At 42.5% G+C, this 27,276-nt stretch overlaps 1 protein-coding gene across 2 annotated transcripts in view; it reads right to left on the bottom strand.

The window, feature by feature from the left end:
* ADCYAP1R1 (ADCYAP receptor type I) overlaps positions 1 to 27,276 on the bottom strand; it is a 292,904-nt gene that overhangs the window by 180,174 nt on the left and 85,454 nt on the right. For both annotated transcript variants that reach the window (XM_069729249.1, XM_069729250.1), the window contains exon 2: positions 3,796 to 3,959. In XM_069729249.1, coding sequence (XP_069585350.1) covers positions 3,796 to 3,846 — 51 coding nt within the window. In that variant the 5' untranslated portion in view covers positions 3,847 to 3,959. The remainder of the gene's footprint in view (positions 1 to 3,795; positions 3,960 to 27,276) is intronic.

The raw sequence follows: 27,276 nt of genomic DNA, 5'->3' as shown, positions 1-27,276 counted from the left end.
TCGATCAAAATCTAAAACCGAAATGCCAGAATTGCCGATATTTGGGTCACTACTAGTTGTATTCCGTGAAGATGCAATAAAAATATGTACGGTACTCCATGACATGGAAAACAAACCTTCACGTAGATCCATTGATGGAAAAAAAAAGTAACGAGAATCAGAAAATGGCAACAAACTATTATTTTAGTTTGCAAAGTTCAGGATTTTTCTTTTAATCATTAAGTCATAGTTCTGATCTGATGATTCGTGTTACCTGGTCACTTCTACTGTACAATAAATATCGTACCCCAAAAAGTGGAGGAATTGCATCTTTTTTTCACCATTTGTTCCCTTTTCTCAGTAAATTTATTAAATGAATGAGGCAAAAAGATTGATGTTAATCAAAACTACAGCTCGCCAACCCACAAAAAAAAAGCAAAAGAAAACCCGTACTATTGAGCTGATGCAAAAAGAGGAAAAGGTATGACAGTTGGAAGAAGGGGAGGAAGAAAACAAAAGCAGGAGAAAAAAAATCATCCCAGTCAGTAAGGGGTTAAAAGAAAAAAACAAAACTTTTCCAGCAATAAATAAATAAATAAATGAGCGAAGGAAATGAAGAAGTAAAAAATGTTGCAAAAACTTATCAAAGTGGTTCATCTTTTGGGGGGATATCTCGCCCTTTTGATTTATTAGCGTGTTTTCAGCATTCAGACAATACCTTGCGGTGGAAGACAATGGCGCCCGCCAGGGTAGCATCACTTATCAAAAAATGGCACATACATGTCAAATTGGCTCTACTGACTTGATACTTAGAATTTTTTTTTTACTTTTATTAGTTCACATTCTAGTGTTGAAATCCAATGTGCTCAAGACCAATGCCTCCTATGCTCACAGAGTGTGCTTTGTTGCTATCCTGACTTATTTAGATTTTACTACATTTTTTATCCAGAAATAATATTATTATCCTAGACTGATGATAATGAGATGAGACTGCTGAGCATACTCTCTAATGATGGTGAAAAGACTCTGCTGATCAAGGTGGGTTTGACACATCTGTATTTCGCCGTCCATTCTCTGACCGGGATGAGCAGACTGGCCACTTATCTCCTGACCTGAACTCGGCAGCCTCATATATGCCCATGATTTTGCCGAGTTCGGTCCAGGAGACCTGCGGGCAGTCTGGGCATCCAGGTCAGAGAATGGACCACAAAACAAATATGGGTAAAACCGGCCTAAAATGAATGGGATGATTCTGCTGACTTCACCTTCTTTTTATGAAGAGATGACTCTGCTGACCCTACCCACTAATAATAACAACAATGAGATGATTCTGCTGACCCTACCCACTAATAATAACAATAATGAGATGGCTCTGCTGACCCTACCCACTAAAAATAATAATGAGATGGCTCTGCTGACCCTACCCACTAATAATAACAATAATGAGATGACTCTGCTGACCCTACCCACTAATAATAACAATAATGAGATGGCTCTGCTGACCCTACCCACTAAAAATAATAATGAGATGGCTCTGCTGACCCTACCCACTAATAATAACAATAATGAGATGATTCTGCTGACCCTACCCACTAATAATAACAATAATGAGATGACTCTGCTGACCCTACCCACTAATAATAACAATAATGAGATGATTCTGCTGACCCTACCCAAATAGTAACAATAATGAGATGATTCTGCTGACCCTACCCACAATAATAACAATAATGAGATGGCTCTGCTGACCCTACCCACTAATAATAATAATGAGATGGCTCTGTTGACCCTACCCGCCACTAATAATAACAATAATGAGATGACTCTGCTGACTCTACCCACTAATAATAACAATAAAGAGATGACTCTCCTGACCCTACCCACTAATAATAATAATTATTATTATTATTATTATTAATAACAAAAATGAGATGGCTCTGCTGACCTTGCCCTGTAAACGTAATCAAATTACTCTGTTGACCCTAGCCCTACAACAAATTTAGATGACTTTGCTTACGCTGACCTAAAACATTAAAAGGGGTTGTTCACTACTTGGACAACCCCTTCTTAAACTAAATGTTTGGCCTCGATAAAATAATAAAGCGTATACTCACCTCCAGTGTAGGCGCTGTTACTGCGGTGTCGGCACTCGCTCTCCCCGATGCTGTAATTCGGTGTTGTGCCACATGATGCCCGGCACACAATCAGTGCTGGCGGTCACTATCGCCGCCTTTGGACAACCTGAACATGAAGAGGAAGCCGGGCTGATTATGTACCGGGCATCATGTATTTCTCCACCGCATTACAACCCCGAGACCGCGAGTGCCGACACCGCAGGAACAGAGCCGGCATAGGAGGTGAGTATAGGCTTTATTATTTTATCAGGTCAGAATATTTCGTTTAAGAAGGGGTTTTCCTAGTAGTGGACAACCCTTTTAATGAAATTACACTAGTAGTTCTGTTTTCTATAAAATAATAAAGTGACTCTGCTGATCCCACCCTCTTATGGTAATGGCATAACTCTGCTGACCCGGCCTGCTTATGTTCAAGAGATGACTATGCTGATCTTGATACAACCTACACATCTAAACCTGTCCTCTAATAATAATGAGATGACTCTGTTGACCCCGACTGCTAATGTTAAAAAGATGACTCTGCTGACCCTTTCGCAATTATGATAGTGGGATGACTCTGCTGATCCTGGATTCTAGGAGAGCCAGAAACACGTCTGAAGGAAGATCTTATACACTTACATTGAGAGCTTGTCACCATTACCCCTGACTTTTAGTCAGTCAGAAGTTAAGGTCAGAAGATGGCAACGCCAGACCGGAGCAGCATCGGGAGGAGCTGAAGATGGCGTATGGTAAGTATAATACGGTACTTACATTAGTGGCGCCACTCCCAGCATTGAAATTTAAAAAAAATGCTGAAATGCTGCTTTGAAGAGATGACTCTGGTGACCCTCTCCCAATTCTGATAATGAGATGACTCTACTGACCCTGACAATTTATGGTAAAGGGATGACTCTGCTGACCCTCTCCCAATTCTGATAATGACTCTACTGACCCTGACAATTTATGGTAAAGAGATGACTCTGCTGACCCTCTCCCAATTCTGATAATGAGAGGACTCTACTGACCCTGCTAATTTATGGTAAAGAGATGACTCTGCTGACCCTCTCCCAATTCTGATAATGAGATGACTCTACTGACCCTGACAATTTATGGTAAAGGGATGACTCTGCTGACCCTCTCCCAATTCTGATAATGACTCTACTGACCCTGACAATTTATGGTAAAGAGATGACTCTGCTGACCCTCTCCCAATTCTGATAATGAGAGGACTCTACTGACCCTGCTAATTTATGGTAAAGAGATGACTCTGCTGACCCTCTCCCAATTCTGATAATGAGATGACTCTACTGACCCTGACAATTTATGGTAAAGAGATGACTCTGCTGACCCTCTCCCAATTCTGATAATGAGAGGACTCTACTGACCCTGCTAATTTATGGTAAAGAGATGACTCTGCTGACCCTCTCCCAATTCTGATAATGAGATGACTCTACTGACCCTGACAATTTATGGTAAAGGGATGACTCTGCTGACCCTCTCCCAATTCTGATAATGAGAGGACTCTACTGACCCTGCTAATTTATGGTAAAGAGATAACTCTGCTGACCCTCTCCCAATTCTAATAATGAGAGGACACTACTGACCCTGATAATTTATGGTAAAGAGATGACTCCGCTGACCTCGTTACAACCTACACAACAAAGCTGATAAATTGCAGCACAAAAGAAATAGCGTTACCTACCAGTGATGAAGCCACAGTGAGCAGTAAGTACAGTCTGACAATCATCTCCATGTTTATCTAGTGCGAAGATTTGCCTTGAGATTTTCCACTCTGTTCTCAGTAAATAAGAAGAAGAAGAAGAAATAAAAAAAACGAAAATCTGCTTCAGATTTTGGTCCAGGGCTCTGTAACAAATCGAAAGAAAGAAAAGCGTAAGAAGAAATGGTGTGAAAATTACATCAACACAATAGCTGTTCTGCCTGGGAAATGACAGTGAAATTGAACTATAGAAAATTGTGATATTTTTTTTTCTTTTTTCGAAAAAACCCTTCAAAAGCAGAAGTGTTTGTGAAGGACACGACATAAAAGCTCTGACTATAGAGATAATGTATTGGCGGCACAGACTGCTTCCCTACACTGCCGACCTCCCACCTGGGAGTCTCAACCATCCTACAAATTCCAATTTTACCAATATACATTTTATGTTCACAAGTAACCAAAACTAGTGCTACCAAAAATCTGGCAGCAGGGGTTCAATGCCAAACTTATGCACATATACAGTGCTTTTAAAAAAAAAAAAGTCTTCACACCCCGTGAGCGTTTCCACTTTTTTATACATTACACCCACAAACTTTAATGTATTTTACTGGTATTTTACATGACACCAACTCTAGGTTACAAGTATTTGTGACGTGTAAAGGAAATGATACAGGGTTTTCTGAATATTTTAAACATATAAATCTAAGTATTGGGTGGTGCATTTGTATTCAGCCCCCTGAGTCAGTACTTTGCAGGACCACCTTTCTCTGCAATCACTGCTGCAGTCTGTGATCAGCAATTTTCACGTCTTGTCACAGATTCTCTGGGATTTGGGTGTGGACGGTGACTGCGCAGGAATATGCTCTGATCTAAACCCTCCATTGTAGCTCTGGCAGGATGTTTAGGGTCGTTGTCCTGCTGGAAGGTGAACCTACACCCCAGGGTCAAGTTTTCAGCAGCCTCGAACAGGTTTTCCTCAAGGATTGCCCTGTAATTAGCTCTATCCATCTTCCCATCAACTCTGACCAGCTTCCCTGCCCCTGCTGAAGAAAAGCTTCCCCACATCAGGATGATGCCACCACCATGTGTGACATTGGGGATGGTGTTTTCAGGGTGATGTGCAGTGTTAGTTTTCCACCACACGTAACGTTTTGTATTTAGCCTAGAAAGTTCTCCTTCTGTCTCATCAGACCCAAGAACATTCCTCCACATGTTATATAGGGGACAAGACTTACTAGGAGACACATAGTTCTGCATAGGAGCTGTATACTTCTGGAAACACTGAATAATGTTTCTTTGGGAGAAACTCGAGTCGTTGTGCAGTTTTCTACAGATGAAGGTATAGAGAAGAAGGCATTCGGGGTCCACAAATGTCACGTTATGACTTTGAAGGCCAGTTAGGCAAAACTACTTAAACCTTGTTTTTGTCTTGACCGATTTTGAACTTTGGTATTTTTGGGGGTGTTCAACATGCGGTTCTGAAACTTGTGGTTGATTGACTTAAATGAGGATGGGTCGGTCGGCCACGGGTTTCAGAGCCGCATCTTGAATATTTTAAAGAATATTGAAGTTCAAGGTCGGTCGTTTTTGACCGAAGACAACAGCAGGGTTAAGTCTGCGCACTTGTCTGATATGGCGCCAGTCCCGGTTCTGAAGAGGTTGTCTATCACTTTTTTTTCCAAAATTAATCAGCCTGGTTATACATTTTGCTTCCCCACATAATGTTTAATCCTTAATTACAAAAAAATCCAAAAACCTAGAGATGATGAATTCCCCATCTGACGGCATAATCTCCTCCATGGCGATAAGCTGAAGTGCGCTCACATCTGCAGCAACAATCCTATAATTGACCACCGGCTGAAATAAACTGATGGTTAATTACTCTAAAAATCAGGACTGAAGATGTGAAGTGTTTAATTACCGTGGAGTGGGATCTGAATTCTCAGAGGCTTCATGTTAGGAGGTGGCACAGTGCCCAGGGGTGGGGGAAGGATAAATAATACTGTCATAGGCATGAATAATCCGCAACGATAGTCACAGGATCTTATGTGTCTCATGCTGACGGTGAGGAAAAGATAAAATATGCAAGTAAAACTCATTAAAACTATGTGGAAGTTTTACTTGCAAGTCCACATATGACCACATGGAGTGCTGTGGGAAGAAAACATCCTCAGGGAGGACATGTACTACAATGTTGTACCGCTGCCCCTAGTGGTAGAGATATTTATTGCAGAGCTTGTTATATGGCACTGGCACACATTGATTGTGTCAAAAGAGCAACACTTATTTTTATTCATTTGTTTCCTTTTTGGATATTTTTTTATTCTTTTTTTTTTCCATTTTGGTCTAAATTAGCTTTTTTTTTCATTGTTTTTTTTTTTTTCCTGTTTAGTCTAAATTAGGGTTTTTTATTCTTTTTTTCTCTTTGTAGATTAACTTAGGGTTTTTCTTCACTTTTTTTTCCTTTTTAGGCTAAATTATTTTTTTTTTCTTTTTGGTGCAAATTGGCTTTTTTATTTTTTCCTTTTTAGTCGAAATTATTTTTTCAGTCACTATTTTTTACTTTTTAATCTAAATTATTTTTTCTTATATTCTTTATTCCTTTCTAGTCTAAATTAGAATAAAAAGGTAAAAAAAAATAATTAAAAACTAATTTAGATCAAAAAGAAAAAAAAATACAAAACTAATTTAAAAATGAATCTAAAAAGAATAATTTAGACCAAAAAGGGAAAAATTGATAAAAAAAAAACTAAATTTAGACCAGAAAATGGAAGAAATTAGTAAAAAGCAATTTTAGAGCAAAAAAGGAAAAAAAATGAATAAAAAAAATAAAAAAATCGCAACACTTTATAAGAATCTCAGTACATGATTGAAAATGGTGCACTTCGCTCAAAATTCAAGGGGGTTGTGCAAAATTAGTAGAACATGCATGCTTGTCTTTTCTACAGCTAATGACGTATTACTTCTCAGCCCAGTGGACCTTAAATGCAATACCAAATTCATCCTTTGGACATGTGTGGCGCTGTTTTTAGGAAAGAGGCATGTTTTCTAATCTTGAGCAAGGAAGGGCTCACTGACTGCACAGATACAGCGGTTTGCAAAAGCATTCACTTCCTTGGCATTTTTCATGTTTTGCTGCCTCACAACCTAGATTTTCACAGTTTTTTTGAGGGTTTGTATCAGTTCATGTAAAGAACTTGACTACAACTGTGAACATTTGGTTTTCTTTTTATTGTGAAACAAACAAAAAAATAGTATAAAATAACTGAAAACCTCAGTCTACATAACTATTCTTCCCTCTAAAGTCAGTACTTTCTAGAGCCTCCTTTTGCAGCAATTAAAGCTGCAAGACACTTTGGATAAGTGTCTATGAGTTTTCCACATCTGGTCACTGGGATTTTTGCCCATTCCTGAAGGCGAAACTGCTCCAGCTCCTTCACATTAGATGGTTTCCTCTGGTGAACAGCGATCGTCAAGTCTGACCACAGATTCTCCATTGGATTGAGGTCTGTGCATTGACTAGGCCAATCCAAAACAATTACACGTTTCCCCTTGTACCATTCGATTGTTGCTTTAGTAGCATGCTTTGGGTCATTGTCTTGTTGGAAGGTGAACCTCCGCCCGGTCTCAGATCACTGACAGACTAAGGCTAGTTTCACACTAGCATTTAGCCGGGCTGCGGAGGGATGCGGACTTCCTCTGTGAAGCTCCGCGCCTCTACATTCAGCTCCGCCTATGGCTGCATGTGGCGTGCGCACCGTATCTTTAACATTGGGTACGCAGGCCATGCCGCTGTATGCGGATGCCGTCGCATGCGTCGTTTTGACGGTGCGGCATCTGCACGAAATTGCAACTTGTTGCGTTCGGCGCAGGTCGTCACACCATCAAAACGACGCATGCGGCGGCATCCACATACAGCGGCATGGCCTGCATACCCAGTGTTAAAGATAGGGTGCGCACGCTGCATGCAGCCGTAGGCGGAGCTGAATGAAGAGGCACGGAGCTTCACAGAGGAAGTCCGCATCCCTCCGCAGCCCGGCTAAACGCTAGTGTGAAACTAGGCTAAAACAGGTTTTGCTCAAGAATACGGGTTTCACAAAATCCATCTTCCCCTCAACCTGGACCATTTTCCCTGTCCCTGCTGTCGATAAACATCCCCACAGCATGATGCTAACACCACCATTTTTCACTGTGGGGATGGTGTTATTGGAGTGATGAGCTATGTTGGTTTGGCACCAGACATAGCGTTTACCTTGGTGGCTAAAAAGTTAAATTTTGGTCTCATCTGATTACAGCACCTTTTTCCATACATTTGGGGAGTCGTTTGGCAAACAATACGAATCATACAATTTTTTTGCATAAGTAAAGTATTTTTCTGCCCACTCTTCAATAAAGTTCACCTCTATGAAGTGTACAGTTTATTGTGGACTTATGGACAGGTACTCCAGTCTCTGCTTGTGAACTCTGCAACTCCTTCAGGGTTCCCTTTGGTCTCTGCGTTGACTCTCTGATTAATGTCCACCTTGCCTGGGCTGAGAGTTTTGGTTGGGTTGCCCTCTCTTGGCAGGTTTGTTGTAGAACCATGTTCTTTCCATTTGATGATAGTGGATTTGATGGTGCTCCAGGGGATCATCAGAGATTGAGATTTTTTTTATACCCCAACCTTGACTTGTACTTCTCAACAACTTTGTCCCTGACTTGTTTGTAGATCTCTTTGATCTTTATGGTGTTGTTTGGAGATCTCATTGGTCTTCATGGTGTTGTTTGGAGATCTCCTTGGTCTTCAATGTGGTGTTTGGAGATTTCCTTGGTCTTCACGGTGGTGTTTGGAGATCTCCTTGGTTTTCACGGTGTTGTTTGGAGATCTCCTTGGTCTTCAATGTGGTGTTTGGAAATTTCCCTAGTCTTCACGGTGGTGTTTGGAGATCTCCTTGGTTTTCACGGTGTTGTTTGGAGATCTCCTTGGTCTTCAATGTGGTGTTTGGAGATTGCCTTGGTCTTCACGGTGGTGTTTGGAGATCTCCTTGGTTTTCACGGTGTTGTTTGGAGATCTCCTTGGTCTTCATGGTGGTGTCTGGAGATCTCCTTGGTCTTCGTTGTGTAGTTTCGAGATCTCCTTGGTCTTTATGGTGTTGTTTGGAGATCTCCTTGGTCTTCATGGTGTTTGGTTAGTGGTGCCCCTTGTTAATGGTGCTGCAGCCTCTGTTCCCTTTCAGAAAATGTAAAGTGTATATACTGATATACATGTGACACTTAGATTGCACACGGGGATGTCCTGTTACTATATATGAGACTTCTGAAGGGAAGAGCTTGAACCATAAATTTTTAGAGGATTCATAGCAAAAGGGGTGAACACATATGCACATGCCAATTTTTAGTTATTTGATCCCATAAATTTAGTTTATGCCTATATTTTTCATACTTCACCAACTTAGTCTATTTAGTGCTGATGCCAAACATTGGCATAAAACAAAAAGAAGTGAAGGAAAATAGTTATTTAACCAGCTTAGTTTTTTGTACACCGACCTGACACAAATGTATAGCACCTGCAACGTTCAGCGATGGAGTAGTCGGATGATGTACAACAAAGAAAATGGCAAATTATAAGGATTCTCAAGTTGTCCAGTTCAAGATCAAGGAACATCTCTCTCACTCCCTTTCTCTTGTTCTATCTGGAGGACCTCAGATGTTTAGTGAATGTCCAGGCAGCTCGGAGTCTTCCATGAACTCTTTGTAATACTTTATTTCCCCTCTGGGGGCACTGCAGGGAAATGCAACTGTTGTAGACGAGTTTCTCCATAGTTTCCAGTTTAACATTGGGATTGGGAGAAGTCATGTGATCGGCCTATTGTCATGGGATTCATTAAACATAATATCACTGATCAGCTTCACTAATCTGATCAGCGATACTAATATAACACGCTCTCTACAAGTGGAGGATAAGAAAAAAGCACGAGTTTTATAGGATTAGTAAAAATGGCTGCATTTTTCTCCAAAAGGCGCCACAACTATTTTTGGGCTGTGTCCGGCATTGCGAACCAGTTAAACTGAAAACCTGAGACGAGCTGCAATTCACACTAAAACCACACACAGGGTGGCCACCTATAGCATAAACATCTCCTGGCAGAGTATCTAGAAATCATGTTGTGTCGCTCATCTCAGGATATGCTGAGCCAAGTGATAATGTAATAGAGGACACATGAAGTTGACCTTGGTTGTATGGTAGGAGAAGGTTATGGTACAGGAATTAGGTGGTCTTCCATTATATTGGATAACCGCCTTATACTTTTTTACCTATTGTAACATAAATACTAAATCCAAAAATATAAAACATGTCACCCAATGAAAAAGCAATTAAAAAATGTCACCAAATCTGGGTCCAGTTTAATAACGAGCAATGGCTTCCTGCCCTTCATTGTCCTTCAACCTGGAACCACAATAATCGTGACCAAAAGTTTTAACTTGTGAACTCGCCATGAATCGGCTGTGATTGGACCTGCCGACCATCATTGTGTTACTGCAGGATAACGAATCAGATTAATGGCCGTGGCAAACTCAGCTCTGTCCTGATAAACGATCTTCACGGTTGATGTCATTGCCTTCACAAGTGCGACATCAGCCGCTCCTGTTTCTCGTTACGATGAGGAACATTTCCTACGTCCTCCAGAAAGAACATTGGAGAATTGGATTTTTGAAGGCATATCCAAAAATGAATGACATTGTTACTTTTCTAGAAAAATTGGCAAAAAGATGAAAGGAATTGATTGGAGACTTTTAGGATTTTCCGATGAGATATCTTAGGAGGACCTATGGTCTGATGTCTGGGAGATGGAGCTGGACTAATAAAATCTACGATAATGGATTTCTTTATGTTGGACATCTCTTCGTCCTACAATAATGTGAACTATCCTAGAAAGCCAGAAGTACAAAATCTACCAGTGTTCTAACTAGTGGTGACTTCATCATTTTGAACAATGTTGTGGGTCCTGACTCCATTAATTTCTCACTGGCGCCATTGGCAGAAGAATCACTACAAGGTTTGATTAAACTGTCAGATATTGACTTATTAATGGGTAAGTGCTAGGAATGAGCAACCACTAAAATGCTCGGATGCGCGTTACTAAAACAGAGCAATTCATAATACTCAGACATTTCGAGTAACAAGTATAACGGGAGTCAATGGGAAATCTGAGCATTTTTCTGGCAGACCCTACATGGAGGTCTGGGGGGATATGAAAATGTTAAAATGGATGGAAAAAAGTGTTGAATGGAAGCAGAACAGATTCGGGAAGACCCCTGGAAGCATCTCTGCCCCCCAGATCGCTGCTGAGAACAATGGTGACACACTTTTACTCCACTTTAAGTACTTACAATAAAACATTAAAAAATCGACAAGAAATTGGAGTTTACAAGAAAAAAAAATGTTAAGAAACATTATTTCCTGTATATTGACTTGTATATAAGGCACAATTTAAAAAGTATTTAAAAATAAATAATTTAAGTAAACCAATTTTAAATTTTTATTAAAAAATTGGAAATGTCAGTGTAATTTATGAAGTAAACGAGAACCGCCAAGAATTTGATGGAAGAAGGACTCGGATACACCCTGTATTAGACATAAAAGAGAGCCTCATACACATTGTGTTCAAATTGCCATGTAGTGGTACTCCTAGACTCATAAAAGCTCTGCACACAGTGCAAAGCCTGTCAAAAATCCATACACCCTTGAAGGCATTGACTGTAGTGCCTGATACAAATAATAAGAACATTTAGTTGTTGTTTTCCAACATTCATAAAGGCTCTGCACACAGTGCAAACCCAGAAAACAATTATAAGGAGGGTCATCCATACACCCTTGAAAGCACCAACTGGAGTGCCCCATAAATAAATTAAGAAAGTGTAGTTGTGGCACCCATACACTCATAAAGGCTTTCTACACAATGTCATCCGGTCATCCATAGACTCTTGAAGGCAACAACTGGCGGGCCTCATTAAAATATTTTGAAACTGTAGTTGATGTAGTCCTACATTCATAAAGGCTTTGCACAAAGTGCAAAGTCAGAAAAAAAATGATAAGAAAGGTCATCCAGTAATCCACGGACCATTGAAGGCCTCATTCAAATATTGAAGATTAAAAACACTTTATATGCTGCTGTCATCTGGCAGTGTGGAAAAGTTGGGGCTAATTCAGGGTTTGTTCATTTTTATCAAAGTGAGCCTGTCAGCATTTTATATACCACCGTAATGTAACACTAAACAGTGCTGTAAAGTCTATGGATGACTAATTGAATCCAGAATTTTTTTTTAAACATTTTATTTATATATATCACCATAATGTAAAACTAAGCACGTTAAACTGTATGGATAACAATATAGTACATTTTTTCACTACAAAAAAACAAGAATGTGGTCATGTGCAGCAGCTAAATATTTAGCAATGTACTGCAAAGCCCTAAGCCCTGCCTAAAGGCTGTATTCTGCCACTCTCCCAGCACCTGCAACTGTCCCCAGGCTAAATGAAGAATGTATCTGATACATACAGCAAATCACTGGATTAGCCATTAGAAGGGCTGTTAGTATGATGGGTCACATCAGCACCAGTATCACCTCTACAGACCTCTGATTAGTTCCTGTGCAGACACAGTCTTGGATAACTGCTCTCTCCCTCCAATCAGAACTGTCCCTGAGCTGTGCAATGGCATCAGTGAGCGTTGCAGCGCCTGTCCTTTTACAACCTCTCAAGAGGTAATGTGGCCAGCCAATCACAGTAATGCCACTACCAAGATGGCTATGGCATTACAATGACTGGCAGGCAATCCCCGCATGTTTATAGGTTGTGCAACTGGTGCGAAAGATGGAGAGTGGAGATTCGAGCATTAAATCTGAGAATCGGTCAGTGGTTGTTGAGTGCCGAGCACATCCGAGCATCCAAATACTCGAGTGATAACAAAGTATCTCCGAGCACGTTCGTTCATCCCTAGTAACTACTAGTGATGGGCGATCATGCTTGCCACTTCTCGATACTCGATTAGGCATCTGAGTGCTCGATCAAGTATTGAGCAGTGCCGAAAGCTACATTGAAGCCGGGAATTCTCCTGCTGGGAGTCCCTGGGAGAGCAGGGACTCCTCTGTCAGCCGGACTCTTTGAGAGTTGAAGAGCTCCAGGGCATGTTCTCACTCTCTACTGTAAGAACCTTATTTGACTCTTCTGAGCTGCTCGCCGTACTGAAGCTAGTGTCACAGGAGACTCATGCTCAGAAATGCAAAAAGCCGCAAAAACAGTTTACCACAAAAAGTCACAAAACAGAGGTGAACTCTCTTAACAAGGGCTCTAACTGCAAAATATTGAAAGGAAATTGTCAAAAATAACAAGTTCTTCTCAACATAATTAACGGTTCCTCTCCTGACGGATGGGCTACTGAGCGTGCACTAATGAGCCCCATCAGAAAATATCGACTGCTGTTCATTTATCCCAGTCTTCTCTTCAGCCATCCCATAATTTTAGGAGACCAAATTGATTCATTGGGGTAAGATATGGCACAAATGTTGCCGGCATCCAGGTCTTGTTTTTCTTCTAGTAGTCAAAGGATTTAAATACATTGACTGTACATAGTATAGGCAGAAGGTATAGGGCCATTTTTACACATTGATGGACCCATGATTGGGTTGTTACCCAATCTCCACCATGCTCTTCAATGATCTTGTAGCTTTAGCTTTTTATTATAGATCCAGTGTTCTTTGTGGCATCTATAGTTGCCCTCTGAGCCTTACATCAGAGCCTGAACCTGAGATGTCTCCATTGGTGCCACAATCTGAAAGGGTTGCCTCGGATTACAAGTTCCATGTCCTCTAAAAAATAGAACCCAACCCACGTTGACTTCTTTTGCTGAGGTTCTTCCAAGATAGTGCCCCTCAGAATCATAAAATGTAAAGAAAGGTAAAAAGATGTTGGAGGCGATTCAACGCCTCATTGTTACCAACACTTGTGTTTGCCACCAGAGACCATTAGCATTCTACACACGAGCCTCCTGTCTGCGGACAAGAAGGGTTTTGCCTCAGAGAGTGTGTATTTAATGAGAAGGAATTTCTCCTTGTGTGCGATTCTTCACCAGCAAGGAATCTAATTATGAGTTAACCAGCGCTCTGCTGGAAAACGACAGGGAAGGAAAGATAACATTGTGAAAGAGAACAAGCTGGAGATGTCCTCGGTGACATTCAAGGCGTCTGATGAAGCTGCATTAACTTCACGAGGCAGATTCTGGTCACATCACCAGCAGCCAAGATGAGGTCGGGTGGAGAATACGACGTGTGGGTGAGAAAATACAAAAGGATACAAAACAAAGATGATGGAACCATCAATGCTGCCAGTACATAACAATAGATTGCAAACACAAGATGGTAAATGGCCAATGAGATGGCAAAATCTCATGTGTCTCCAACCTGGATAACATGGGTCTTCAGATCCTTCCATCATTCCAGGTCTGGGTCCTGGTTCTTGCTTCTACTCCCTAAAGATGGCCAAACACTGTAGATGTTGGACGAACACTTGACTGGACATAAACATTACTCCGACCTCTATATACTTGTATCATGGAAGAAGAAAGAGCTGCTCATGGCAACATATGTCCCTTTAGAGCAAAAGGATGAAATTCAACATGTCCACCCTTTGAGGAAGAGTGAGGACACATCCATCAACATATGATGGTCTTCTGGTCAAAAATTACCAAGTTTCCCCCCACATTTATATTTGGTCTCCTGAATGGGGTGAAATGCCCCCACAGATTGGTTCTATTTCACACCACTTATTTCTTGACACGGCCAAATCCTGACATATTGTGTAGCCAACTACTGGTGGCACTAATGAGGCTTCCTCATTTCTGGAGAGGCAAAAATAATTCAAATTTCAGACCACTGGAGCTTCAGACAAGGTGGAGGAGACCAGGCTTTCCAGTTGAGGCCCCATCTTTTCGAGGGAGTAACAACACTCTACTGGTTGCTATGCGGTGCCCCAGGGTCCTGGTATTCGCAGTGGTATTGCTTTCCTCTCGGGGAGAGTGATGCTACGTTTAGAGGCAAAGAAGGATAACTGCATCCAGGTATCACAAACATGCAACACATTTCACACTCCAGGCCACCAGGGGGAGCTCCTGACCCTATTTATTAGGTCACTCCCCATATATATATAACTGGTAGTCTGTAGGGAAAGGAGAATGTTCCAGACAGTTGTCTGAGGTGGACAGAGGGTCCAAAGGAGCTGTGCATGCCTTCAGAGCTGCAGCTCCCAGAATGAGACACTCAGAAGGCAGAACTGTATTGCAGCGAGCGTGAAGGAAGTCGTAGCAAAGGAGAGGATACCAGAAGGGGACCAGCCCAATACAGGCTGCTTCCTTCTGAGGCGCAGAAGCCCGGTAGCCGGAACACCGAGGTAGTAAGGACCTTTATGCTGTGCTCCAGAGACCGGCAGGACAGCTAATTGCAAGTTACCTGTTCACCCTACACCCAGGAGGCACGGTGGAAACCCATGGAGGCCGGGGCATGCTAGAGTCCATATAAATAGCCTCAAGCCACCAGTCATACAGGTTTGTCCTATCCTATATAGGGGACAGAGAGAGAGACACCAAATCTGTGAGGACCTTATGTGAAGCCTTAGGCAGTAAGGAACTACAACACTGCAGCGCAAGGGAAGGCTATTGATTTCGATCTGGACAAGGGGACTCTGGACTTGCCTCCAAACCGGCCGGACCCTACCTGCCCTGTGATCTGGTGCCCTGGACTGTGGATGCTGAAGCCTTCAGTAAAGGTAAAGAGACTGCAACCTTGTGTCCTCATTCTTCTCTACGCCTCTCACCATCCACCATCTACACACCGGGAAGCCCTGGGGACATACTTCACCTGTGGGAAGGTATACCATCTAGCTGCCATAACATCACCCCAGCGGACCCCTTGAAGCAGCGTCGGTCACCCTGACCGAATACCACAGATGGCGTCATGAACATTATCCCTTTAAAGACCTTTCCCCCATTTACACGGACGTCCCAGGGCCACAGACCGGGTCAGCCACCGTGACATCCCCGATATCTGATGATGGTGGGCACGTGGGCGTATCTGATGATGGTGGGCATGGGGGGTATCTGATGATGGCGGGCACGTGGGGGTATCTGATGATGGTGGGCACGTGGGGTATCTGATGATGGTGGGCACGTGGGGGAATCTGATGATGGTAGGCATGGGGGGTATCTGATGATGGTGGGCACGTGGGGGTATCTGATGATGGTGGGCACGTGGGGTATCTGATGATGGTGGGCACGTGGGGGTATTGGATGATGGTAGGCATGGGGGTATCTGATGATGGTGGGCACGTGGAGGTATCTGATGATGGTGGGCATGGGGGTATCTGATGATGGTGGGCATGGGAGTATCTGATGATGGTGGGCATGGGGGGTATCGGATGATGGTGGGCACGTGGGGTATCTGATGATGGTGGGCATGGGGGTATCTGATGATGGTGGGCACGTGGGGTATCTGATGATGGTGGGCATGGGGGTATCTGATGATGGTGGGCATGGGGGGTATCGGATGATGGTGGGCACGTGGGGTATCTGATGATGGTGGGCATGGGGGTATCTGATGATGGTGGGCATGGGGGGTATCTGAGAGATTGAAAAGCAGTTGACGATATCGGTCACATGCAGCTGACGGCTGTGTCTTCCCGGGTTTTACAGGATGACACATTTTCTCTCCATTGTCATTTCAGATTTAGTCACACAGTAATTTTTTTTTACATTCATTTTTCAAGAAAAAAAATGAACTGAAGGAGCGCTCCAATGATTTTGCAGCGTTGCTGCTGCAGAACTTCGCGAACATGAAGTTCATTTTCCCACTGTTCAGTATGTATCATGTGGATTGAATAGAACACCAACTTTGTTGTTGCTTAGCAACTCGATCTCCTTTAATGCAAATATATGGTAGTGTCAGTGTGAGACCCGTCCTAGCTCTGCAGGCAGCGCACAAATTACTAATCTGCTGCCGTAATACTTGGATATTTAACCCCTTTGATTGAGAAAAAAAGTTGTTTTTTTTTAATTTATGCAAAAAGTGCAAATATCAATATTTCGTGCTCATATTGATCGAGAATGGTCAGCAATAGGTGCAGCGTCCACCAATCATAAAGGAGAAGGGTGTTATAGCAGAATTACGTCTAGCAGAGGCATGGACAGTGAGTTTTCAGCAGTTAGATCTGCAGCAATCATAAGATCACCCCTGTCACTTGCCATAATTATGTTTGGTTTTTTTTCATCTACTCGGAGTCCTATTTTGTATTACTTTTTGGTGTTTATATTATGTATTACTGTTCTAATAAAGATTGTTCTATTTTACATACCTTTATTGACTGATCCTTCCGTTGTTCTCTATAGGTGGAAGCTTTATATTGAAGGGATCAATACCTATTCTAGTGAAGAAGTTTTTGTTTGCTGAAACGACAGTTTCCATAGAATCTTAGAAGCACCAACCGTCCTCTCCGATCTCAATAATGTAACATTTTTTTGTCTTCACTGAATACAGATTTTGAGAATTTTGAGAATTAAAGATCCGTCCTGGAGAAGAAAGTAGCAGATTCCTCTGATAAGATATATTACAAAGTTTCTTATTTTCACGTGTCCTGTTAATAATCTTTCGTGCCTTCGTGCCGCCTGCTTTTATGATCGGCTGCCTGCCTCTAGTGAGAGGTTCTGCAGCAGCTTTGCCCTTCCTTGTCAGCACGGATATGAAGAAAACAGGTGGAATAAAAGTTCGGATCGATACAAACTTTCATATCAGTTAATATTTATCTAGAACAACTAAACATATAATGATGTAATAGAGATAAAGACTGGTGACGTTTCGCTGGATCAGTGCGAAACGAAACCCCAACATTTCAGATTTTCTAGGTGAGACGACTCCATGGAAACGCCCTTTAAATCTGGATTCTTGGCTTTCTGGTCTGCAGTAAGTATGAAGCGGCGTCTGTGCTGCGGAGCGGCGCTCATCCCCTGCACAACCCACGACATTCTGCAGATGTGCCGCACACCTCGCCTGCCATACAACGCTAATTACCCTTTACATGGAGCTTTCAAGAGTTTTGCGATAGAAAATCGCCATGTTGCTTCCTCGAGCTGATGTCTCCTAGTAATTAGTCTAATGAGCCATTAGATGCACATGTCAGGCAGCTCGTTACAGACAAGCAGAAGGACTGCACGCTGACCGTGACCGCGGCTCGGGCCGGATACCGCTGCCGTCTTACGCATTCATTAATGAATTCTCAACAGTTACAGCCATAATATTCCTAGAGAACGAAATGTGAAGCAAATACTCAGAATGACACAATGTATCAGACGTGTCCGGAGTGTTCCTTTAAGAAGGTCACAATGATGTCTGATGTTGTTCATTGTCAATCAGCGTAAAAGACAACAGCGCCCCCTCTCTGGCCGGAGGAATAAAGGATCAATCTCTGGCAGTGGGAAGCATGACTGCCCTGACTGGCGTACGGGCCCGATGAGCAGAGGGGGCCCCGTCTCTTCTGCTGATCGGGATTCTGCCGGAGCAGTAACTGTACCTGTGTCCGAGACGCAGCCCGGGACCGCACAGCAATAGTTAAAGCCGCCAGCCAATCGGAGGCTGGCAGCTGATGTCAGCGTACATATCACGGCGTATGAGGTCATTGTCATTCGCCGGCGAGTGCGCGCTTATAATGCCTGGAGGGAACTTCGCCGCTGGTGCATGGCAAGGTAAGAAGAAAGGTTGGAGACAGATGGTGCAGTATCATGGGGCAGATGGGGCAGGATCATGAGATAGATGGGGCAGGATGATGGGACATTACATGGAGGCAGGATGGGTAAAAACATATGGCTGGAGCCAGGAATGAAACACACGGGGCCCGGATGGAGGATATTATTACTGCAGTGATGTATTTATTTTATTTTTTGAGGTTACTGTTATAAATTGGGGGGGCGGCCCTATTACTGTGCAGAGCAACACTGTTGCCTTTTTGTCTTCATGCGGTGTAATGTAGAAGTTAGGAAAAATTAAGTAATGCGCTCTGCAAGAGGTGCTCTAGCTAACCGTGTTATTTCCTGCAGAGACGAGCCCTGCTTGGAAGGAGTGATGGCAGTCTGTGCTGGATGAAGATGAAATGCGAAGATGAAGGACTTCACCTAGAGACGTCACTGGTGAGTCAGTGTGTTATCTGTACACTGACACTATATACTGTATACTATACACAGTGGTTCTGTGTACAATGTCACCAGTGATCACTGTATTACCATTACACTATGTACAGAGCTCCTGTGTATAATGTCACCGGTGATCACTGTATTACCTGTACACAGTCACTGCATACTAAGTACAGATTTCCTGTGTATAATGGCACATATGGTGATATTAGTATTGTGTTTTTTTATTAACGATCAGTATTTTAGTATTCAGTCACTATGCGGTGGTAATATGTTGTCCGGCCATGGAGTGGCGGTATTTGTTCCTTGTATGTGCTATCATTTGGTCACTATGTGGTGGTAATATGTGGTCTGGCCATGGTGTGGTGGTATTTGTTCCTTATATGTGGTATTATTGGTCATCATGTGGTGGTAATATGTGGTCTGGCCATGGTGTAGCGGTATTTGTCCCTTGTATGTGATATTATTCGGTCACTGTGGTGGTGATATGTGGTCTGGACATGGTGTTGCGGTATTTGTTCCCTGTATGTGGTATTATAGGTCTCTATGTGGTGGTAATATGGTGTCTGGTCATGGTGTGGTGGTATTTATTCCCTGTATGTGATATTATTGGTCATTTTAAAAATTGAAAAATAAATAAAAATATACCTAAATTGTATTGGATATTTTAACAAATGTTTAATAGGTTACAGTAGAGAAGGGCCCGGCCAAAAAAGTCTACCTTGTTGTGGTGGTGGCTTAAAAAATCTTTTGACTGTGGACAGTTCGAGGGGTGAAGGCGGAGCTGGGGTGGAGCCTTGGCAGAGTCTCAAGGGGGGCCCCGAAAATTTTGACAGTATGGGCTCCGAAATTCCTAGTGGCAGCCCTGGTGAGATGGATTCTTTACAGTATGAGCATAGTGCTAGTTTTAGCAGACATGGAATGCCCAAAGTAAAAAAAAAAAAAGTTTTTAAAAATATAAAAAAAAATTAAAGTTAAAATCACCCCCCTTTCGCCCCATTAAAAATAAAACAATAAAAGAAAAATCAAATATACACATATTTAGTACCGCCATATTTAGAATTGCCCGGTCTACCAATATAAAAAACAATTAACCCAATTGCTAAACACCGAAATGATAAAAAAATGAAAAACTTCAGAATTACATTTTTTTTTGGTCGCCACTACTTTGCAATAAAATGCAATAACGGGCGATCAAAGGATCGTATCTACACCAAAATGGTATGAATTAAAATATAAGCTCGATGTACAAAAAATAAGCCCTCACCCAACCTGAGTTCACGAAAAATGGAGACGCTACGGGTATCAGAATATGGCGCAATTTTTTTTTTTTTTTTAACAAAATTTGGATTTTTTGTCACCACTTCGATAAAAAAAAACCTAGACATGTTTGGTGTCTATGAACTCGCAATGACCTGGAGAATCATAATGGCAGATCAGTTTCAGCATTTAGTGAATTTTTTCCTGTTTTCCAGTACAAGAAATGTTAAAACCAATAGTGTCATTCAAAAGTACAACTTGTCCTGCAAAAAAAAAAAGTTCTCACATGGCCATATTGACCGAAAAATAAAAAGTTATGGCTCTGGGAAGATGGTGAGCAAAAAAACAAAAAGACGAAAGTACCTCAGGTCATGAAGGGGTTAATAGCCTGGAAAGCTCCATGTTTATTGCCCCCTTCCTAGACTATTAAGACCAGCCTTTTTATGTCGGTACACTTCACCTGTGAGAGACAGAATCTAAAAATAAAAAACAGAAAATCATTGCTTTTTAAATAACTAAATTGCATTTTATTGCATGAAATAAGTATTTGATCACCAACCAACCAGGAGGAATTCTCTCAGACCTGTTAGTTTTTCTGTAAGAAGCCTCCTCCTCTGCACTCATTATCTGTATTAATTGCATCTGTTTGTACTTGTTACCTGTATAAAAGACACCTGTCCACACACTCACACTCCAACCTCTCCACCATGGCCAAGACCAAAGAGCTGTCTAAGGACACCGGGGACAAAATTATAGACCTGCACAAGGCTGGCATGGGCGACAGGACAACAGGCAATCAGCTCGGTGAGAAGGCAACAACTGTTAGCACAATTATTAGAAAATGGAAGAAACACAACATGACTGTCAGTCTTCCTCGGTCTGGGGCTCCATGTGAGATCTCACCTCATGGGGTAAGGATGATTCTGAGAAAGGTCAGGAATCGTCTGAGAACTACACGGGAGGACCTGGTCAATGACCTGAAGAGAGCTGGGACCACAGTCTCAAACATTACTGTAAGTAACACACTACGCCACCATGGATTAAAATCCTGCAGGGCAGGCAAGGTCCCCCTGCTCACACCAGCACATTTTCAGGCCCATTTAAAGTTTGCCAATAACTATGTGGATGATCCAGAGGGGACATAGGAGAAGGTCATGTGATCAGATAAGACCAAAATAGAACTTTATGGAATCAACTCCACTCGCTGTATTTCGAGGAAGAAGAAAAATGAGAACAACCCCAAGAACATCATCCCAACCATGAAGCATGGTGGGAGAAACATCATAGTTTGTGGGTGCTTTCTGCAAAGGGGACAGGACGACTGCACCGTATTGAAGGGAGGATGGATGGGGTCATGTATCACGAGATTTTGGCCAACAACCTTCTTCCTTCAGTAACATTATTGAAGAGGAGTCATGGCTGGGTCTTCCAGCATCACAATCAACTGAAGCACACAGCCAGGGTAACTAAGGAGCGGCTCCGTAAGAAGCAATTCTAGGTCCTGGAGTGGCCGAGCCAGTCTCCAGACCTGAAACCAATGGAAAATCTCTGGAGAAAGCTGAAACTCAATGTTGCCCAGCGACAGCCCCAAAAACCGGAAAGAAGGGGCCAAAATCCCTGCTGCAGTGTGTGCAAACCTGGTCAAGAACTACAAGAAACATCTGACCTCTGTAACTGCAAACAAAGGTTTCTGGACCAAATATTAAGCTCTGTTTTTCTATTGTATCAAATACTTATTTCATGCAATAAAATGCAAATTAATTATGTAATTATCCTACAATGGGATTTTCTGTTTTTTACTTTTAGATTCTGTCTCACAGGGGAAGTGTACGTACGATAAAAATTACAGACCTACCCTCTAAACGTACACTTAACCCTGCTGTTGTCTTCGGTCAAAAACGACCGACCTTGAACTTCAATATTCTTTAAAATATTCAAGATGCGGCTCTGAAACCTGTGGCCGACCGACCCATCCTCAGTTAAGTCAATCAACCACAAGTTTCAGAACCGCATCTTGAACACCCCAAAAAATACCAAAGTTCAAAATCGGTCTCCCCAGACCGAAGACAACAGCAGGGTTAAAAAAAATTGTTGAGGTAAGGGGTGGGCTGAGGGATCTCGCTATCCAGAAAGTTGATAAAATGATGGTGTATACTAAGCAAAAATACTATGAGAGGGGTAATAAGGCCCACTCTCTCTCGGCAGCTCAGTGGAGGGAGAGATTGGTTCAGGCTTCCCCCTTTGCCATCAAAAATAAACAGGGACACCTCATAGATGACCCACAGAAACAAGCAAACATATTTCAGGATTACTATTCCCGTCTATATTCATTACCCTCCACTCTGCCCATAGACCAGACTGATAGATCTGAAAGACTCAAAACTTACTTGGACTCCTGTCAATTACCAACCTGGAGTGCGGAAGCCCTTTTAACACTAAAACAACATAATAACCGAAGAAGAACTGGAGAACACAATTAAAGAATTGCCCTGGGGTAAAGCCCCAGGACCTGATGGGGTCACATATTTATACTACAAAACATTCCAGAAAGAATTAATAGATCTTCTTGATGTCCTTGAAAGAAATGGGCAATCTGGTCTTCTGCTCAGTTTAGATGCTGAGAAGGCATTCGACCGACTGAGTTGGCCTTTTTTATTTGCGCCTTTACGCAGGTATGGCCTATCGGGTCCATTTCTTCAGGCTATACAAGCTTTATATTCCTTGCCCAATGCTGTGGTCAAACTCCCCCATGCGTCTTCCTCTCGTATCAATATCTCCAATGGATCTAGACAGGGGTGTCCTCTCTCTCCCCTGCTGTTTGTCCTCTGTATAGAGCCATTGACTTCCAAAATAAGGAATAATCCGGAGATCCAGGGCATTAAGGTACGGGAGAGGGAGTTCAAGTTGTCTCTATTTGCGGATGATAGTCTCCTCGCCAACCCACACATTTCCCTCCCCAATCTTCAATCTTCCTTGGCAGAATATGGATTACTCTCAGGGTACAAGGTAAATACAACAAAGACTGAAGCTCTACCAATTAACTTACCATGCGCAATGGTGGACGCTCTGAAATCAAAGTTCAAGTTTGCTTGGAAGGACCCCAAAATTAAATATTTGGGTATTTTCCTGACTGGCTCTTACGACTCCCTTTATACATAATTTCCCGACCTTCTTTCAAGAGATTAATGGGTTACTTTCTAGATGGTCTAAACTTCCTCTCTCACTTTTTGGTAGAGCAAATGCGATAAAGATGTCTATTATACCTAAGTTCTTATACATGGTGGAGGTTTTGCCGGTGCCGATCGCGCGAGCGGTGTTGAGGAGGTTTCAGACTGTGCTTCTTAATTTTTTGGGGGGGTCACAGATGACATCGGATATCTAAATCAGTCCTCACATCTCCAAAAACGCAGGGGGCTATTGCCTTTCCATAAGTCTGGAGATATTACTGGCCGTCACCTTAGAAGGATACCAGCTTGGGCCTCCTTGCGGGCTTATAGCAAATGGGTAGAAATGGAGAAACTTTGGATGGCTCCAGCACATCCCAATTCATTGCTATGGGGAGATGGGAGCACATGCCCCCCAATGCCTCTGCTGGGCTCTATGGCATTTACAGTGAGAATGTGGAGGATAAGCAGCAAGGCCTTTCCATTGATCTCCCCTGTTGTGAGTTCTGTTGTCGGGCTCCCTCCTGTGGTCATGAATGGTACTTCGGCTGGTTCTGTCCATGGACTTTCTCTGGTGGCTGTGGGTGTTTCTGAGTTTCCTTCCTCAGGTGACGAGGTTAATTCGTTAGCTGGCTGCTCTATTTAACTCCACTTAGATCTTTGCTCCAGGCCACCTGTACTGTTATGACCTGGTGGTCAGGACAATAATGGACCTGGTGGATAAGAGCACACGGAATGACCTGATAGTTACTGATAATATAGGACGAGCTCTGGGACGTGGGAACTCTGCTGACCGCAATCCCTAATCCTATCAACCACACTAGAAATAGCCGTGGATTGCGCCTAACACTCCCTATGCAACTCGGCACAGCCTAAGAAACTAGCTAGCCCTGAAGATAGAAAAATAAAGCCTACCTTGCCTCAGAGAAATTCCCCAAAGGAAAAGGCAGCCCCCCACATATAATGACTGTGAGTAAAGATGAAAATACAAACACAGAGATGAAATAGATTTAGCAAAGTGAGGCCCAACTTACTGAACAGACCGAGGATAGGAAAGGTTACTTTGCGGTCAGCACAAAAACCTACAAAAAGACCACGCAGAGGGCGCAAAAAGACCCTCCGCACCGACTCACGGTGCGGAGGCGCTCCCTCTGCGTCCCAGAGCTTCCAGCAAGCAAGAACAAATCGAAATAGCAAGCTGGACAGAAAAAATAGCAAACCAGAGAAAAACAAGCAGTCACTTAGCTTCTGCTGGGAAGACAGGTCACAAGAACGATCCAGGAGTGAACTAGACCAATACTGGAACATTGACAGGTGGCCTGGAGCAAAGATCTAAGTGGAGTTAAATAGAGCAGCCAGCTAACGAATTAACCTCGTCACCTGAGGAAGGAAACTCAGAAACACCCACAGCCACCAGAGAAAGTCCATGGACAGAACCAGCCGAAGTACCATTCATGACCACAGGAGGGAGCCCGACAACAGAACTCACAACACTCCCCCAAGTCCCCTATGATCTCCATTTTTACACCCTCTATACCTGATAGTCTTACTGCAGCTATGACAGAACCATGGCTTCAAGCACAATTATTTTATTACGCGGATAATGTTGACCCCTTTTATAGAAATATTCTTCCTTTTCAGACTCTTAGAGAGCGGTTTAAACTCCCACTTAGGACCTACTTCTCATACTGACAAATCCGCCACCTGGCCTTAACTTTATATAAAAACATAACGTTCTCCACCCCCACTCCCTCTGAGCGACCCTGTAAAGGGAATCCCTCTACATCGGCGAAGTGTCTATTAGCCTCGTACTGGAAGAAAAGATCAGCTCCCTTCATGAAAGAAGATTAGAGAAATGAGACGTATGGAGAATCTTACGGCCTGTATTAATAATCAACTTGATTTGTTCAACCGCATCTGGGCTCCATGGGATGACTATGTAACTAAGCTAACCAACTGATGTTACGTGCCTTTTTTCTTTCTTTCTGTGTCTTTTCCCCTCCCTGACTTTTTTCTTTCTTTCTGTGTCTTTTCTCCTCTGTGACTTTTTTCTTTCTTTCTGTGTCTTTTCCCCTCCCTGACTTTTTTCTTTCTTTGTGTCTTTTCCCCTCCCGGACTTTTTTCTTTCTTTCTGTGTCTTTTCTCCTCCCTGACTTTTTTCTTTCTTTCTGTGTCTTTTCCCCTCCCTGACTTTTTTCTTTCTTTCTGTGTCTTTTCCCCTCCCTGACTTTTTTCTTTCTTTCTGTGTCTTTTCCAATCCCTGACTTTTTTCTTTCTTTCTGTGTCTTTTCCCCTCCCTGACTTTTTTTCTTTCTTTGTGTCTTTTCCCCTCCCTGACTTTTTTCTTTCTTTCTGTGTCTTTTCCCCTCCCTGACTTTTTTCTTTCTTTCTGTGTCTTTTCCCCTCCCTGACTTTTTTTTTCTTTCTGTGTCTTTTCCCCTCCCTGACTTTTTTCTTTCTTTGTGTCTTTTCACCTCCCTGACTTTTTTCTTTCTTTCTGTGTCATTTCCCCTCCCTGACTTTTTTCTTTCTTTGTGTCTTTTCCCCTCCCTGACTTTTTTCTTTCTTTCTGTGTCTTTTCCCCTCCCTGACTTTTTGCTTTCTTTCTGTGTCTTTTCCCCTCCCTGACTTTTTTCTTTCTTTCTGTGTCTTTTCCAATCCCTGACTTTCTTCTTTCTTTCTGTGTCTTTTCCCCTCCCTGACTTTTTTCTTTCTTTGTGTCTTTTCCCCTCCCTGACTTTTTTGCTTTCTTTCTGTGTCTTTTCCCCTCCCTGACTTTTTTCTTTCTTTCTGTGCCTTTTCCCCTCCCTGACTTTTTGCTTTCTTTCTGTGTTTTTCCCCTCCCTGACTTTTTTCTTTCTTTCTGTGTCTTTTCCCCTCCCTGACTTTTTTCTTTCTTTCTGTGTTTTTCCCCTCCCTGACTTTTTTCTTTCTTTCTGTGTCTTTTCCCCTCCCTGACTTTTTTCTTTCTTTCTGTGTCTTTTCCCCTCCCTGACTTTTTGCTTTCTTTCTGTGTTTTTCCCCTCCCTGACTTTTTTCTTTCTTTCTGTGTCTTTTCCCCTCACTGACTTTTTTCTTTCTTTCTGTGTCTTTTCCCCTCCCTGACTTTTTTCTTTCTGTGTCTTTTCCCCTCCCTGACTTTTTTCTTTCTTTGTGTCTTTTCCCCTCCCTGACTTTTTTCTTTCTTTGTGTCTTTTCCCCTCCCTGACTTTTTTGCTTTCTTTCTGTGTCTTTTCCCCTCCCTGATTTTTTTCTTTCTTTCTGTGTCTTTTCCCCTCCCTGACTTTTTTCTTTCTTTGTGTCTTTTCCCCTCCCTGACTTTTTTCTTTCTTTCTGTGTCTTTTCCCCTCCCTGACTTTTTGCTTTCTTTCTGTGTTTTTCCCCTCCCTGACTTTTTTCTTTCTTTCTGTGTCTTTTCCCCTCACTGACTTTTTTCTTTCTTTCTGTGTCTTTTCCCCTCCCTGACTTTTTTCTTTCTGTGTCTTTTCCCCTCCCTGACTTTTTTCTTTCTTTGTGTCTTTTCCCCTCCCTGACTTTTTTCTTTCTTTGTGTCTTTTCCCCTCCCTGACTTTTTTGCTTTCTTTCTGTGTCTTTTCCCCTCCCTGATTTTTTTCTTTCTTTCTGTGTCTTTTCCCCTCCCTGACTTTTTTCTTTCTTTGTGTCTTTTCCCCTCCCTGACTTTTTTGCTTTCTTTCTGTGTCTTTTCCCCTCCCTGACTTTTTTCTTTCTTTCTGTGTCTTTTCCCCTCCCTGACTTTTTTCTTTCTTTCTGTGTCTTTTCCCCTCCCTGACTTTTTTCTTTGTTTCTGTGTCTTTTCCCCTCCCTGACTT

Source organism: Ranitomeya imitator, chromosome 6, assembly GCF_032444005.1.
Source record: "Ranitomeya imitator isolate aRanImi1 chromosome 6, aRanImi1.pri, whole genome shotgun sequence".
NCBI classification, from domain to species: Eukaryota; Metazoa; Chordata; class Amphibia; order Anura; family Dendrobatidae; genus Ranitomeya; species Ranitomeya imitator.
Note: the sequence above shows the minus strand (reverse complement) of the source record. Positions and strands in the feature narration are given on the sequence as shown.